We start from the raw sequence: 18,042 nt of genomic DNA, 5'->3' as shown, positions 1-18,042 counted from the left end.
TCGGGCGCTGCAGATGCGACACGGGGGCAGAGCGAGGGGCGGGAAGCGCCGCGGCCGGACCCGCGCTCCCCCGCGCTCGGAGGACCGCGGCCGCCGCGGCGCCCGCCCGCCCACCTGGGAGCGCAGGTGAGGGGCCTCGCCGGCCCCTTTCGGCCCCCGAGAAAAGGTGCCGGCGCTAGCCCCGGCCCCCCCCCCCGACCCGGGCTCCCGCTGCCCCCTCAGAATAACCCCCGCGGACTGTGCTTCACGTGTTTATTGCGCTCCTCCGCTGGCTTTCCAGGGGGCGGTGGCACTCGGAGAGGCCCCGACGGGGCGGTGATGGCCCCGCGCGGGGCCGCACGGCTGCGGGGGCACCGCCGCCCCCCGGGGCCGCCCCGCCGAGCCCCGCGGCGCCGGGGCGCGCTCCCCCCCGGCCCGCCCGGGGGCAGGCAGGGGCGGGCTGCGCCCCCGCGGAGCCGGGCCGGCCCCCCTTCCCCCACCCCCCGCGGCTGCCGCGGGCGCCCGGGGCGCGGGCGCGCAGCGCTGCCGCCCGCTGACGGAGCGGCTCGGCGCGGGGACGGCGCTGGCGTTTTGGAGGGAGTTTGCATGTGGTCAGTGCTGTGCTCCTAAGCCAGCCCCCAGCTCACATTACACACTACTGTATTTATAACCTCTGAGAGCTGTTTCCCCCTTCAAGCAGTTCTCTGGGACCACCTTCTATTGGCTTCAACCTCTCCCACTTCTTGACATCTGAGCAGCTCTGAGAAAGGCTCATCTAGGTCCGAGTGTTTATGCAGCGGAGACTGGCCACTAGGGCTAAAGACCTGGATTATCTGAGCTCAGCTGCCTGCTGCAAAGTCTGTCGTTGCCGTTTTGGAAAAAAAAATCCCAACCCCGATCTGTTTACAGTGAAAGTTGACAAAGGGTGGTGAAGTTGGATCTTTCCTAAACTCTCCTGCCTGGAACCTGAGACTTGCATGCCATGGATCACACACTCTTTGGCTGCCTGCGCAGCCCCCATGCCACTGCGCAGAGCTTGCACCCTTTCTCCCAGTCTTCTCTTGCCCTGCATGGAAGATCTGACCACATGTCCTACCCTGATCTGTCTTCTTCTTCTTCCTCTTGCATAATAGCGGGATACCCCAATGAGGAGGGCATGTTTGCCAGCCAGCATCATAGGGGGCACCACCACCACCACCACCATCACCACCACCACCACCAGCAACAGCAGCACCAGGCTTTGCAGACGAACTGGCACATTCCTCAGATGTCGTCTCCTCCCGCCGCGGCCAGGCACAGCCTCTGCCTTCAGCCCGACTCAGGAGGACCCCCGGAGCTGGGCAGCAGCCCCCCCGTCCTCTGTTCAAACTCTTCCAGCCTGGGCACTAACACCCCGACGGGGGCAGCGTGTGCGCCAGGGGACTATGGCAGGCAAGCTCTGTCCCCGGTGGAAACAGAGAAGAGGTCCGGCAAAAGGAAAAGCGACAGCTCAGGTAACGGCTCACGCTTTGCCGTGCGGGCGGGACCCCCGGGCGGAGGGTGCCGGGGGGTGCGGCGCTGCCGGGCCGCGGGTCCCCCGCCGCCGCGGGGCTCTGGCCGCCCGCTGACACCGGGCTCCCGGGTCGCGTCTTCACTCAAACGCGCTCTCGAGAGCTCCATCATTAAAGCAAGCTTTTTTAGGGCTACGGGGCAAAAATAAAAAGGAGAAAGCCAGCACGTGATAGAGCATGAAATCGGGGGGAAGGGGGTGGGCGAGTTTCGTATAGTCCAGGAGAGAAACGTTTGTAGTTTTGACGAGGAAATTTTAGCATCTGGTGCCGTGTTCCCCTTCTCCCCCCCCCCCCCGCCCAGCGCCCGATACACCACCTCTGCTGCAAAATTCAGAATAGAGCGCGCTCGCTTCCCCTCCCGCCCCTTCCCCCGCGGCGCTCACCGCAGCTCCGCGGCGGCTGCACAGCGCCGGGACGCTTCGCCCCGCAGCGCGGCCGCGGCAGATCCGCGGCCCGGCCGGGGCCGAGCCGGGAGTCCCTCCGCCAAACGGGGGAACTGGCGTCTCAGACCGCGAGTTCAGCTGAGCGTCCTTGTGCCGGGGGCGGAGGGAAGGAAGGAGCTGTCGGACTTTGAAACGCACCACGATTTTTCACTCCAAGACGAGCATAAAAACGTGCAGACCCGCGGTCGTGGCGGGATGATGATTAGGCATCGCTAAGCGTGCAAACGAACTGCCAAAATCTCTGCTTTTAGCATGGCCAAGCCAGTCACAGCCCCATACTGACAAAAGGCATTCCGCGACGGCAGTGCGATGGATGGCACTTCCGTTGCAGCAGATACAAACTGAAGGCTCATCTAAGCTACACTGAGACAGGCAGTAGGCACTTGAAAAAGAGAGTACTCAACATTTTGAAAACTCAGGAGCGGGCATAGCGAGTTTCTTGGTTGCTACCAAGCAAGGGAAAGTGAAAGGATTTTGCAGATATTTATGAAGTTCACTGCTGAAACTGTGACCTCTTTCACTTGAAATATTTTGAGCTTGGTGAGCTGGTAAGCAATAGAAACTATTTTAAAAAAGTACTTCAAGGACACTGTCATTTTGTTCATTACCCATTACGTTAGGAAATGTTTACAGTGATTCAGGATGGGTTTAACTTTATTTTATCGTATGTAGCTGGTATATGGGTTTTAAAACCGCCAAGATTGAAAGCCATATTTTGTAAAACACTTGTAGCAAAATCTATTGTTGCATCTTCACTACATTTTGTGGAATAAAAGGAATTCTCTGATTCTGTGAGGTCTATGAGCAGTACTAAAATTTGTGTCCCCATTGCTACTGGAAAATAACTGGATGCCTGTTTGTGTAAGGCTTTATTATCTTTTGTCAGACTGTTTAAAGCTAAAAGAAAAAAAAGATATTGATGCCTTTCACTGTCAGGGAAATGTCTGCATTGCTTTCTGTTTATTCCATTTTGCAATGCAAATGCAAAAAGCAGCGGGGAATGTCTCAGACCTCATCCTGAAGCCACTGGAGTCTTCCATGGGATTTAGTGGACAAGAGCGCAAGCCTTTAGTCGTGATTATGTTTATATTGCACTGTACTCCGAACTTCACTTTCTAAGACTTTCTGAAGATCAAGGCAGGTAACTATTTCCTCCTCCCTTCCCTTAAGAAAAAAATATATGTCCGTTCACACGATTAGGAGTCTCTCAAACTGAAAGTTGGTGCCTTTTGACGACAACTGAGTTGCCAGAGAATCTTCGGTTTTTCTTCAGGAAAAAACTGACTTTTGGACCGACCTTTTAACCCCACCCCTTTATTAAACCTGAACTATGGTGCTAGATATTTAACGTCCTTCTAATGTATGGCAGCAAGAACTATTTGAGTCAATGTGTTTCTGTATTTGTCATCCATAATCGCTCCTAATTTGAATAAAAATTATCTCCTACTTTTCCCATTAATCCGTTTTTTAAACAAATCACCATACTTTAAAGAATCCCGTCCTCCCCCTCCCCACTTATGAGACATAATCATCACACTTGGAAGTACTTCAATAGGCGTTTGTATAAAATTCTAATAGTAAATAACTAAGGAGGAAAAAGACTGTTTAAGTTACAGTGCCAGCATTCTGAGACAATTATTAGTACTACTGCTTATTTACAGATATATTTCCTCCTCTTAAGCATATCACACAAAGCCACATAACGTTCAGGGTTTTCTTGAACACTGGCCCTGTTCCGTTTTTCAGAACCGAATTAACCTTGGGCTACCCCTTTCTTGCACTACTTTACTTTCATTCCTGAACGCTTACGATCAAGAACGTTGATTCCTAAAGCTGAGTTTATAGTTTAAAGAAAGCAAATTGTGAAAATCACTCGTATCATTTATCTCCAGAAGCAGTAATTGCTGCTTAACTCTATAGATATACTTTCCATTTGCCACCAGAGATACCCAGTTTTGCTCATTTATTATGATGGCGGGAGTGTAGTATTTTTAGCTGTCTACTGAAGGAAATCCAGAGGGCATGTAGAATTTTGGTCGATGGACAGTCTGTGACTATGCTTGCTCTTTTTTTCCCTGGAAATCACATATTGCAGGGGAACGGGAAGGCAGAAATATCATTTGCGATATGCTTTGTTATAGCTGTGTGTGAGATTGAGAAACCAAGGTTGAAACGTGCTTTCGCAGTACTTTTACACAAGCTGTCTGACTTACAGTTTTCTTCTGCCCTAACCCAGGTTTTAAGCAGTTTGCGAAGTCCCCTTTGAAGATATTGAATAGGCTGCTACAGAGCAGGGAGAAATTGTCAACTGTTCTTGTTAGAAAGGCCTGGGAAATAGTACTTACTTAGTCATCGAATCCTATATGCTCCAGCTGTCAGTGTCTCCACGTTTTGCAGTCGCTCTCTCATTATCTTCAGAACATTCCTTTCAACCTGCGTAGGCCCAAAAGTGGGTCAGTAAACTAACTAGCAGGCGAGCTGAGGACTGATGCGCACAGCTCTTTAGATGGTAACATCTTGCACTGAACAATGTTGCCTGCAACCTTGCCTTTGTAACTCAGCTCTGCGTCTGTCAAGGCTGGAGTAGTACAAAGACAATACTAAATTCAAGGATAGGTTACAAATAAATTCACTTATTTTAAAATGCACTAATGGTCAGAATTATCTGTGTGCTAATGAGGCGTGGATGAAAACCGTCTTGAGCGTATAAAAAGCATATTATTCGAGCGCTTTGTTGCTTTGTGGTGTGAGTTGCTCTGTATGGCATATCTTAGATTTTTCTGATGCCTTCCTCTCTCATTAGTTGCCTGTGACTTTTGAGGCCATTTTATTTCTGTGTTTCATTGAGTAGGTTTTGATTCTCCAGCAATATAGAACACAAATTCAAAATTACTACTACAATAGTCTAAGTTGACATACTTAGATGCAAATTTTCTTAAAACTTTAATCAGAAGAAAAGCAAGTTCAGGCACATATAGAAAGTATATACTAGGTTTATTGAGAAGTACTAAAAGAAAGTGAATCTGGTAACCCTGAGGAAGCCTAAAATGCTATGGCCAAAAAATTTAGTACTCTGCTGAAAAGGTTAGGGGAAGGGTGAGTGCTGTTGGAGGAGTTCTTATAAGCACTACAACTATTCAGACATTTAATTGCAATAGATAAATATATGTTAAAAGCAAATTTAACTCCATTGAGTTAAAAGTCTAATGTAATTAAATACACCCTCAGGCATGAGAAGCTTTTCCTTTTTTTGTTTGACATGGAAAAATGTTTTTATATGGTACAGTTTTCCAGTGAAAGGCTAGCAGGTAATAACATCTATTTTTTTTTAAACTGTATTTACAATACTGTCATATAGAAGCACCACTGTTAAACCTACAAAAGCATTTCAGGAATGCAGGGTTTCAATAGCTGTTATGCTGCTTTTTTTTTCATTGACAAATCACATGGAAATAAAGCAATACTCTTTTTTCTAATATTTTAACATCTTTTGTACCCTACTTATTCTCAGCATGCAAGCAATAAAAGCTTACATCTCCAGCAAATTTATTTTAAACCCCATCTACGTATCATAAATCATATGTACTTGTTTGAAGTGATCACTAAAAGCAGATCATTCTGATAAATGATTATAAATGCTATGAAATCATTGGTTTTGAGGACTTTTGATTGGTTTCTGAAACACATCAGTAAGAAAAATGAGCTGCACACTTGTAGTCAAAAAGAACTGTGTAACTGATTCATCAATATGTCGATGCTTTTCAGCATGGCTGTTAACGGAAGTAAGCAAAAATACATAGTAAAGCATAGACTTTCTAGAAAGAGTTAATTTGTTTGGTATCCAGTATCAAAGCATCACCTGCCATAAAAAAAAATCGATAGATTACATACATGAAACAAGTCCCAAATTTGATGAATAACAATCATGTTTTTAGGAGAAAGCTAATAAGCCTGATTACTTAGCAAATCTTGGGTTACCTAGTGGGCTATTGCCTGGATTGTTTCATAGATCAAAGTTTACAGTAATACATCCACTTTTTATATCAGGGAATATAATTGATAACATTTTGAGTGCTAATATTTTAATTTTACTGATATATTCTCAGAATTCTTTGCTCATAGCTAATGAATAATTTTCTGTGGATAAGAATAAGTATACCTTAATTATATACTTCTCTCTGTTTATATATCATTTACTAGGATTTACACTCTCCTCCCCACTCCGCTTTAGAAACATTGCGGTCCCAATCCAGCAGTTCATTGGAGCACAAATGTTTATGTGAGAAGTTCTATTGACTTTAGTGGAACTACTTAAGTACTTAAGGTTATTTAAGTTATTGGAGGCTAGTTCTGTTACGCTGCTTTGAATCTTCGACATAGAAATGTAATTGCATGTCATTTTTTTATTATTTTGTATTAAGCTGTTTAAGTATTATTTAGGATAACCTATCAAGGATCCCTGCCTTCAGAGTAAACTCACTGAGGGATCTGACTGAGCCAGAAGTGCGGTACTTGAACCAATTGCAGAACGTGTTTTGCACGCATGTGGATAAAAGATCCAAAAATTTTGGCAATATTTGCAGAACTGAAAATTTCATTAAAATCTATTGTAGAAATCATGATTGTAGTTTTCTTTCAGGTTTTTTGAGGAAGCAAAAACCCTCTATAATTCTTGCAGATATTTATTGATAAAATATTAGGATTGCTTCCTAGTTTGAGCGTTCCTAATCCAGCATTACAGACATAAATTGAATTCTAATTTAATTGGTTTTAGCATTAATTGGTTTAGGATAAAATTTATCCTAACATATTTAGCATAACTTTGCCAATACTTTGCACAGGAAGCAATCAGATTCTAGATTTTTTTTTTGATCAGACTTGTTTCCCCTTTTAGATATGCCAATTATTTATAAATGTTTTTAACTGAGTCCGCTAAACTGAATATAGTTTACTCTTTGGAAATGTTCATTTTTCAATGATGTGATAACTCGATATGCTGTACCTTTGAAGTCCTCAAGAGCAGGATTGCACTCTGTGTCTTGAAATTCAACAGAAGGTGACAACATTCTCTTCATTGCTGTCTGCTGATTATCTGATATTGCTTACAAGGTTATTGCTTTTGGCAAATACCATGTTACGTTGCAGTATGCACGGTGTCTGTAGCATATTTCTTTCAGTCAGGTAAAATATATTCTATCCAAGCAGTTTTCCTAGTCCTGGAAAATGGTGCAAATTAAACCTACTGGAGCAAGCATTTTAAAATCCATCAGGAAAATGTAGTTGTGGTGGATTTGGGTTCAGTCCTTATTGTAATTATGCTGTTCTGTGTCCTTTTCCTAATACACTTAAGAGTTCAACTTGAAAGGACACGAAAGGAGAGTCATATTTTTTAAATATAAATACTTGCATATGTCACTAATAAGGTTTCGAACTAAAATTGTGTGGTGTTAGAGAAGTTTGATAAACACTGCTTGAGGCTACTTCATTGCATCAGTGCACAGCTGGGCACTGAACCCAGTCTTATGGTCTACCTCAGGCCTGTGCCCCATGCCTTTTATGTTTGTTCCCCAGTCTATACAATAGTGGTAGCAGCGTTTTCCTTCCATTTCTAAAGAACTATAAGCTTTTAGTAAGGGAAAAGCTTTGAGGGTTTTTTTTACTAGGCTTTAAGGACTTACAGATCTGCATTACCATTTCTCGAGTGCTGCTGGTGGCAGGATACAGCTAGTAGCAACACTGTACACAGCAACCTCACAGAAAAAAATATCCTTCCAGTTAATCAGCAGTGCAATCGCGTCACCTTTAGCCGTGTAAATTTGCTGTGACTGCATAGGTGGGCACAGCAAAAAGTCATTTGAAAACTCTGTGTCTGGGATCTTTGCTGACTGGATATGTGCTCTTCTGCTATATTTCATGAAAATTAGAATTCAAAAGTAGCCTGATGTATTGGATCCATGCAGTTTATTCTGGTGTGTATTTGAACTGTTGGAATTACCAAATAAGTTATTAAAAGAAATGCTTTATAAACAGAAATGCTAAGTGAAATTTCACCTGGAAGAAATTGGTGACAAAAATCCCACTGATTTTTAGTAGGGCCAGATATGTGTTCATACAATGAATGTAGCTTAGCTTGGGTGAAGGAGCGAGACCAGTCAGCCCTGCTTGTGGTTAGGCTTTTTGCGATACACTGTGTCTTGCTTGCTTCAGAAGACAGCAGCAAATACAGCAAAGGAATGGCTATTAAAAAAAAAAAGACTGCTACCATTAGTCTTAGCCTTCTGGTGTGCTGGACATATATTTGTCATTCTTATTATTTATTAATATATATTACAAAATATGTGTCTTTTGAGCAGTTTATTTAGACCTTTTTTACAAGTATCCTTTCAAAATACTATTTTAATGGACACAAATTTTCATCATGCTGATGTTTTTCAGTCTCTGCTATTAAAAAAAATACGCAACTTCACTAGTACGGAATTGCATCATTTTATCCTAACACCCCGTGAATGATTCAAAATGGAAAAAGTCATACATATCATGGGATAAAGTAGTAGACATGTGCCAAATTGCTTCTAAAATGTTCTCGTAAACATTGTAAATAGGTAACTTTAGCTGTTAAAATTCTATTAATGTTAATGCTAGTGATATTAAAAATGTAATATTCATTGTATATGAGATATTAAATATCCCTCATTTTGAAATCTTGGACCTACGGAAGGCAGTAACAGATCTCCTGTTTGGAATGTGAGTTATTTCCTACACTAAGTTCAAAGTATTCAAAAATACTTTTAGGGCTATGTTACTTACCTGGAAGGTGTGCTTATCACTAAATAGGCATGCAATTATACACCAAAACAAAAATCAGAAATCGCATTTGGAAAATGGCTGCTGAATATTTTGTTATTTAATGATGAATGTAATCAGTCACTGCTACACAGGCTGAAATCATTGGGACTTCTCGCTCAATACCTAGAAAAAAAGTTGTCTCAACTTTGTACTGAAAATTACCTGTGCTCAACAAACCTTCAAGTACTAGAAAAAGAAGTCCTTAAAATAGCCGAACAGGAGAAAACATTTGTGAAAACTTAACATTCATTTAACAGTTATTTTGTATTTGAACCTATATTTCCTTTTATCTTTCTTTTCAACAAATGAAACAAAATAATTGACTAAACAGCAGAAGAAACAAGTCTCAAAGGAACGAGGCAAATCTTTCATTTATGATGGAAGAGCATAGTTTTACTAAACCAATAAAATCCAGTGGATTATGAAACCCTAACTGGAAGCTAAGTAATCTTTTTTTTCTTTTCTTTCTTTCTCTCATTTTTCTTTCTTTCTTTCTTTCTTTCTTTCTGTCTTTCCTTCTGTCTTTCTCTCTTTCTTTTGCTCTCTTTCTTTCTTTTTTCTGTCTTTTTTCTTTTTCTCTTCTTTCTTTCTCTTTTTCTTTTTCTTTCTTTCTTTCTGAAGCTGCTTCTTGGACTAGAGAAAAATTGGTTGATTGAACATTATTTTATAGCAAATAGGATATGAAAAACTAAAACTGAAACAGATTACTGCAGGCTTTTAAAAGTCCTTCTTTCTTCTGCTCTCTCTCAGATGTAAAATAGCTATTTTTTATTTTTAGGAAGTGAGCCAGAACAAATGCTGCCTTACAGACACCATGTTAGATGCACTTCAGATTCCTCTGCCACCATTGTGGGATTTTAGCCGTAGACTGTGATCCTACAAGGGTGCCAATGTGCATTTAATTCTGTACGGTGGGAGATGAAATCTTGGGTGTGCTAAAGTTAAAGCTCGCTTTTGAATGGAGCCAGGATTTCATGTCAGAAAACCACTACTTTGATATTAACACGCCTGAATTTAAGTGTACGGTTATGTGTTTTGGTGGATTGGGGGCATTAGTCACTTAAATTTACCAAGCGGAAAAAAAAACTGTTTCCTACTTTGGCCCTTCTAAAAATACATGCTAAAAAATCTGTCAGACATATGTGGACTGATGATACAGCTGTGAAGAACGTTGAATGAACTATGGGTTTTTCTACCTGCCCAGCACAAAACCAGCAAGTTCTAGAAGAATGTAACGTGCCATGAATCTCCGCACCTTTCCCCATGAACTTCTTTGGGGGATGGTATTTTAGCAGGCTGACTGAGGCTCATGAGGCAACTGGGTCTCAATTTTTTTATTAAGCCTTTTAATTTCTTCCAGTCAGTGCTGAATATCAGGACACTGTCAGCCCCGTCCCATTAGGATCTACTGACAACCAAAGCCTACTTGTTAAGATATGCTTTTTGCTGTAAAAAGAATGGTAGGAACAGTAAATATCTCCTAAAATTATTAAAGTGTCAGCTAGTTATTAAATGAAAAAGAACTTAAGTTGGATGTTTTGATAAACTATACTGTGGTATAATTTGTGATGCTTTAGTACATGGAACTGGTTAAAAGGGTGTAAATCCAAGTCAGTGTGGCTGTGGAGGCTGCAACCGCTTGAAACCGTGTAGCTTTGTATTTAGAATGAGGAACAATGTTTTCTGTCGGAAGAAAACAGCAGTCTAATACGGCATAAGGCACATTGACTCCATTGGAATGGATAGTGTTTTGAACCAGACCTAGTAAATCTAGTAAAACTGCATGGCAGGCCATCAGCACGCTCACTTTATATAGAACTGAGGGAGAGCTGAGAGCACTGCACGCTGCATTGCAAGGTGCAAAAGTACACTTTGAAACTACTAGTTATGATTGACTTATATGTGACATAGTAGTATTAAGCTCTTCCCTTTTTTTCTTTTTGATATGTTCTAGTTTTGGGAAGGTACCACGATGGCCTCAAGCAGCAGCTGTGTGAGTTAAGCTTTTTGCGCTTCTGAGGATGTTAGAACAACACATCTAACTCCCGACTCTCTCTCTCTCTCTCTCTTTTTTTATATACTATATTTCTGAAGGAATCTGTCTTATACCTTAAGATTTCCATTCATCCTTGCAGAAAAAACACTTTCTTTATTGCAAAGCAAAACATACCACCCTTTTGTCTTAATCAGATTTCCGTTAGATGTTAAGCTACAATAACTTAAGAACTGCAGGGATCAACTAAATAGAACTGGACAATAAATCCATTGGGCAATGCAGTATGAAAGAGCTATGAAGTGATGAACAAAATCAGATAAAAATAGAAGATATCATTAGCAGCTGCGCATAAGGTAACTTGAATCTGTAGTATTTATTATTTTTTCTTGTTTTGTATATCAACTTGTATGTATGTATTAACTTACATGCTTTTATAGTAGGGTCTATTATCGGGCATTTTAAATAGTGACTATTCTATGTATGTGATTTGGTTTTGTGGAATGTGTTATTATTAAAAGTAGTAAATGGACCAACGTGAAACATAAATTTTAAAAATTGATTTGAACTAATACAGAAGAAAAGCTGGAGATAAGAGGGTAAATATTCAGGATTGGTTTAAATTATGAAGAAATATGCTGCCAAACTTTCCTGTAGGTTTGGTTTAGCTTTATGTTTTAATTTTTTTCCTCCCCTCATACTGTCCCTCTTTCTTTTTTACACTTCAATATAATGCAACAACTTTACGAGGCAAACATCTTTATTGCTTTTATATGAGGGTATGTACAGAAATCTAACAGTATTCAAACTCTATAAAGCTATCTTTATTTCAGTGGTTCCAAACTGAAATTTAGACATGCAGAGAAGGCGCCAATTGAGTTTGCCGTCTGTTGGCATGAAAAATATCAGGGATTTAACGTTTTTGTATTTGCAAACATATCACGAGAGCTCTGCCAGACATGACACCCAAACAAACACGTTTTTTTGGATAGAGATTATGTGTTTCAAGTACAGTGGCTAAATGTGTCCAGCCGTTTTGAACTGTATTTAGTGAAATATAACTTACAGAATGACCCAGTCCTTCAGAGTTCTCGAGAATGCCGTTTCCATCGTTCTTGCAAAAGTCACTCAGCACTTTACCAGATTGGGTCTTTTATAACAATCTGTGTGCTAAAGATCTAATCCTATCAAAGCTTTGGTCACTGTGTATAACTCCAGTGGAATTAACAGTATTACATTCAAAAACTTAAGTGCAGGCACATCAGTTGCTGTTCTGTCATTGATTCTTTCTGCTCAGTGGTATGCAGCTAAGAAGTGCTAGTAGTTACACAACATATGGGTAGATACTGTAAAAATATTATTTATGGATGTTCTGGTTTGCTTTGCGTTTTTCAAGTGTGTTTCCAAAACTAATTGATAGTCTTAATTCACACACACACAGACTAAAAGCTACATTCATGTTAACCTTGAAGCAAGCAGCTGACCTGATCACGTAGACAAGTGGAAAGCTTAATGCAACCCTACAGTGGGATCTGCCTACATCATTGTTAATATAGCACAAAATTCTTATTACAAAAGATGGAGATGAAATCCACACTGGGCTAGAAATGCAAAAGGGATGCCTCCGTATGAACCTATATGGAGCCGTACTTGTGCAGAAGTTACACGAGGGTACGTGTTCCCTAAATGCCTCAGGAAGTATATTTCTGCAAGTTTGGGAAGGGTCATACTGGATCAGTCCCAGGGAAAGTGTGGTGTATTGCCCAAAAAGCACAAGGAAAAGGTTTCACTGGTCTGCCTTAGCACCTTCACTGCCATTCATTTAAGATTTTAACTCTCCGTAAGGCCTGAAGAGTTAGCTTTAGGCAGTCAAAGTTGGTTTCTTTTTAGATGATTAGAGCATCTCCTTTCCTTCCAGGGAAAAAATGCACAGACACAGGTAAAAAAATGCTCATAAAACAGACACGGAGGTAAACATAAAGCATCCTTTTACAGGGGAAAACAACATTGCCCTTGGTTTCTCCAGCGCAAGGCCGTCGGCTGCTTCTTGTTTTGAGCAGGAGGAGAGCTATGGTTTAGAAGAGCCAGAGCTTGAGTTTGCAAGTTGCTTTTACCACCCCTCTCTGTCTCCTACATGTTTTCAGACTGTTTTGCAAATGTCTCCTACCCCACTTAGCAGAAATCCAGTCCTGTTTTTTCTTTCCTGGTCCTCTCTCGGCTCCTGTTTTATCCCTGCCAAAAACAATGCTGATCAAAAGATTCGATCTTTTGATCATTCCCTTCCTAGAATCCTTTTTCTGGTTCCAGCTTATCTCCTCAGAGTTAAATTTTTATTTCCCTGCAAGGCTTTGCCCAGCTCCAGCTCAGCCTACATTTCTGATCCTGTTTCTTACCACTTTCTCTGTACTATCTTGATTGTATTCTTCCTCTTTCCATCCACACTCTTCTCAGTCTTCAGTACAGCTTACATTCATAAAAGAAACTTCCCGCAGCAATATTACTTCATTATCTCATTATTCTCAAAGCACCAGCTATTTTACCGGGACCTTACCAACCATAGGTCAGGCATGGCTCTTCTTTGCACTTACGGTGTGTAAGAAAAGTGTGCAAGGCTGAGCAAACAAAAGAAAAAGGTATCTCGTGCTCTCTTTTCTCTTCGTGAGGTTTCGGCTTCGCAAGGATGTGCACCACAAGTAGTGTTTACAGTCCATAAACGGCTATAGCAGAAGTCAAACATGAACCGCACATGACAATGCTGATGATTAGTATTTAATACCAGTGATGTACCCAGTGTTGAGCAGAGCATAGCATAAAAATAGAGTATTTGAAACTAAGCTAAATGAGTGAAAAAAAAAGAAGTTTAACATCCTTAACATAGTTTTTAATTCCAAGCTTTTAGGTAATAATTACTTGTTCCAGAACAAACCTCCTTCAAAGAAAGTAAAGCCTCATTTGGAAGCGAAGGGTATACTCTTAAAATAGCATTGGCAATTTGTTCCTTCACTCTGGTACTCAGTAAGAGGACTTTTGAAAGTGGTAAGAGAATTTTTGTAATTCTCTTTCAGTGTTATAATAGGCATATATACATTTGTAGTGTGCGCGAGTGTGTACATGTGTGTGCTTGTCAATTCTAAAATAAAAGGAGATAGGGACCTGGGATCGTCCACTTTATTTGACTTCGAGTGCTGCTTCGTGCTACTTCGAGTGCTTCGTTCTACTTCGAGCGCTTCGTTCTGCTGTGCTGTTTTGTTCCTTAATGTGCTTTTAAAATAGTTTGGGGAGAGGGAGGATGCTGGATGCAAGGGGAAGGAAAAAAAGGCACAGGAATCTTGCTGTTACCTTTTGAATGCTTGGGCTTGGCAATTTTGCGGTTATTTTCAATATCTAGAGTTTTTCAGTATAATAGCAGCAAATACAGTGCATGGTAAAATTAAGGAAGATATTAAATCTGAACTCTGGAGACATAAATTCACATGAGGATCAGATCACAAGATTGGCTGCTTTCCGGGTAGTCTCTAGTGGGCTTTTTTCCATATCACAGAAATCACCATACAGTTTGGCACAGCCTTCAGGCTCAATGAAGAGATTTCTTTTCCAGGACTGAAATAGCCAAAAGCACTAAATGCCAGAATTGAGGTGTATTTGCAGTGTAGCATGGAGACGTTTTTACAGCTTTTGTCTCAACTCTTCTTTCCCCTTGCTAGGGATAAATGTTCTTCTTTTTTGGTAAGAATTCTGTCAATTCTTGTCAATTCAATGTCTCCTCTTCAAGGAGAGGAGGAATCAGACCTTAAACATAGTATTTGTGACTTTAATACGATCCCAGACGAACACTGTGTGAGTAACTGGCATTTCTGCAGCACACATTAGAAGGTGATAGATAGCATTTCAGAAAGTGGTAAACAGATACTTGTCCAGCCAAAATTAGAAAAATTTTAAACAAGAAAGTGGCAGACTTCTCAAAGTGATAGAGTCCTTCTCCCTTCCCCCACCTCCCATCAGCAAGCTGATGTTTCCAGTAACTTCAAAAACAGAAGACTTCTCTGTAATCCTAAGTGTACATAAGGAACAGATTAAAGTCCTAATTTGTGAAAAAATTTGAGCATATGCTTAAGAACCATTGACTTCAATGGGAGCTAAACATGTCCTCACACATGCTTCTTGAACTGGAGACTAATAAGGATATTAAAAAGGATCAAGAGGCTGCCCCCCTTCAGGAAATGCTGCAAAACTGTCATAGCTGAAAGCTTTTTGTGTCATAATCATGCTGATTTTCATCACTACCCTCCTCACCTCACTTCCAACCTTCACAAAGAGGAAAAACAACCCTCCTTTCCCTCTCTTCTCCCATTCCACTCTACTCCAGGGGAAACTTTCTCTCGATCCAAAAAGGAGAGGAACTATAGGCTTCACAGAGTCTGTTAGGGATGCCGTTATTTCCAGTCTAATTAACACAAGGTGGTTGGATGAGGCAGTGGTAGGTGGCTGAACAGCCGTCTTAGAGAATTAATGACAAGAACCTTGCTGTCTGCCTATGTGGACCTAGGAATGACTGGAGCGACAGAAAACATAGTACAGGTAAAAAGAGGAGGGGGAAAAAAAAGCCTTTGCAAAAAAGTCACAGTATGAATTTACCTAGAAGAATCCTATTTATAGGGAAAAAGGTAAAACATCCTTCAAAGAGCAATCCATATTATATTCTTTTATTAGACGAGTGACAGATGGAGTGAAGTAGTGGCCACTAAAAGACTTGAGTGTGGGGTGATTTCTTTCAATTCAGTATGACAAAAGAGGTTATGTGTATGGTTCATGAGCGTGGTACTAATTTATTAAGTGCTTATTTAGACTTTAAAAAATAACTTGCCTTCGTTAATAATCTCAGGAAACAGACTGCATGGTGTAATAAATCTCACTTGCAGGAATTTTGGCCTGATACTCATCTTAAAATGCTCTGAAGTTTCTTTTAGCGAGCTTTGTTTCATGGTCTATTACTGTCCTAAATAATTCCTCCTTTCTCTTCATCCTCCAGTATTAGAAGCTAATTCATATGTTTCCTTATATAGAATTAGTTAGTTTGGGGATGACTCTTTGTTCTCATCTTCAAGTCATTCATTCAGCTTCAAATACTTATTCTCTTAATGAACACTTCATAAATGAAAGTCAGAGGGGACTTTGGAATAACAGCTGTTTAGAGCACTATCACTTACAGAAAATAGTTTATGTAAGAATCAGAAAGCAACAGAAGCATTAACTCTGAATATAAATTGGGAAAGAAAAACATTGATGAGAGCTCATTTGCTATAGGCAAAGCTGCAGATGGATTGTTTGCTTCTTTCCATTCCTCAAATTTTTTTTAAATAGCTCATGTAAATTGTTAAAGATGTTTCCTGCCACCTTTCTTTATGTGCTTCTTGAAGCAGCTTTCTCTCATTCCATTCAGAAAAAAAGCCATATTTCCACCCGTGGTTTTGTATTTTCACTAGCCACTGTTTCCTTTGCTGCTCTGTGTTGTAAAACTAAAATGAGATACTCAATTTTCTTTACATTTTTCCAGTTAAGTCCAATTATTCATGAATCTGTTAGAAAGTGCTGAAGATTTCAGTGATGAGTCCGCTTCATTTTGCTGTTGAAATTCTTAACATTTTTGAATTTCCACATCTCTGCAGAACAGTTTTTCCCCATAGTGGGGAGAAGACTGGAAAGGAGCCTTTACTCTCTCAGGCTTAGTATCAAGGGATGCTCTATATTTCAGTGCCAGTTGATTCAGTCACAGATGTATGGCACTAGCACTTAGGCTACATTTGTCTGTCTCAATATTTGCCCTCTAATGTTCTAATGTTTAAATACAAATTGTTTGACTATTTAGCACAGCTTTCAACCATCTTAGGACTCACGAGGGTCCAGGCATGGGTCTCCCTAGGCTCAGAACAGATCATCGTTACTGCTGCAGAGTGTTGCAGCTCCTATATCAGCCTGGACGCAGTTGTCCTGAGCAGCAGGAATTGTGTAGCCTTAAAATTTCCCTTACTATGGTGTGGCACATCACAGCGCAGCCCAAATCGACCCATGTTCTGCTGCCAGCAACCATGTAATCTGCTTTCTGCTTCCTTATTTGATTTAACCGATAGCTTTCTGAATGTTTCTGCTACTCTGTTTCTCTTTATGCTGATTTTCCATCTGTTTTATCTTCAAATCTGTGAGCAAATCTGTGACTAGTTTTTGATTGCCAAATAAGATGGATTCATATTTTTTAAAAAGTATTAAAAAATCTCATTCTGAAAGATATTATTTTGAAAGATATATTTTTACAATGACTTCATAAAAACTTTTTTGTCTGCTACTAATAAAAAAGAAAATATTGCAAATAGTCCCTAACTGGGCATTTGCTAAGTTAGTGTTTTATTTATCTTATTATACTAAGGAATTTAAAAGCTTGAAAAGCTGGCATTAAACTGAAAGGGCAGTGGAAAGTTGGTAGCCTAAACATTTGTTTTGATTCATATGGAAGGAAAGAATTTGGACCAGATGCTTGAAAGAGCTCGGAACCCAGCAACCCCCATTGTTCTTCATTTAGGTGCCTAAATGGTAACAGTTGGGTGTACAGCTTTCTTGAAAACCGATCCTTTTTTGTCAAGGCAGCTTTTTAGACTGTAGCCTATCTTTTCCTGGCTGTAGAATTCTTAACTGTAAACATTTTATTCCAAAGCTGTCCCTCATCTATATCCTTCAAGCATTTGCTTATATTTGAGAGATCCAGTGCTAATACTGCAGGATTGCAACCTCTTCAGCTTGTCCAGAGTTTTAAAAATATGTATCCCTCAAGTTGTCTTCATACTGGGGACCCACTGCTCTATATCAGTGCTTTGAGAATATGTTTTCAAGGAATTCGTTCAAGCAGAGTGTGGACTTTCTGAAAAATACAGTACAGTCATACGCTCTTGTTTGCTTTAGGTTGGAAATCATGTAAAATCTAACATATTTTAAAGAAATCATGACTGTACACTTTCATCTGGAAAGGAAGCTCTCAGTGCTAAAAAGATTCTTGAGTGAAACTAGTGTACAGATATGTGATGTATTGATACTTGCAAGCTATCACAGAGAAGTCAGTGTGCTTAGGTTTTAAGGATCATAAAATACAATTTGATATTGGCAGACAAGACTGGGTTAAATCAAGATTAAACAAAGCATCTATTGTGCTTTCTTATAGTTAAAAAAAAGATACTAACACTCA

The 18,042-nt window shown here is 40.5% G+C and overlaps 1 protein-coding gene across 1 annotated transcript in view; it reads left to right on the top strand.

The window, feature by feature from the left end:
- Positions 1 to 531: 531 nt before the first annotated feature.
- The window catches only part of MEOX2 (mesenchyme homeobox 2), a 56,493-nt gene continuing 38,982 nt past the window's right edge, over positions 532 to 18,042 (top strand). The window contains exon 1 of the mRNA XM_009680820.2: positions 532 to 1,472. Within this exon, the coding sequence (XP_009679115.1) occupies positions 962 to 1,472 (511 nt within the window). The 5' untranslated portion in view covers positions 532 to 961. The remainder of the gene's footprint in view (positions 1,473 to 18,042) is intronic.

Source organism: Struthio camelus, chromosome 2 (genome assembly GCF_040807025.1).
Source record: "Struthio camelus isolate bStrCam1 chromosome 2, bStrCam1.hap1, whole genome shotgun sequence".
Lineage (NCBI taxonomy): Eukaryota > Metazoa > Chordata > Aves > Struthioniformes > Struthionidae > Struthio > Struthio camelus.
Note: the sequence above shows the minus strand (reverse complement) of the source record. Positions and strands in the feature narration are given on the sequence as shown.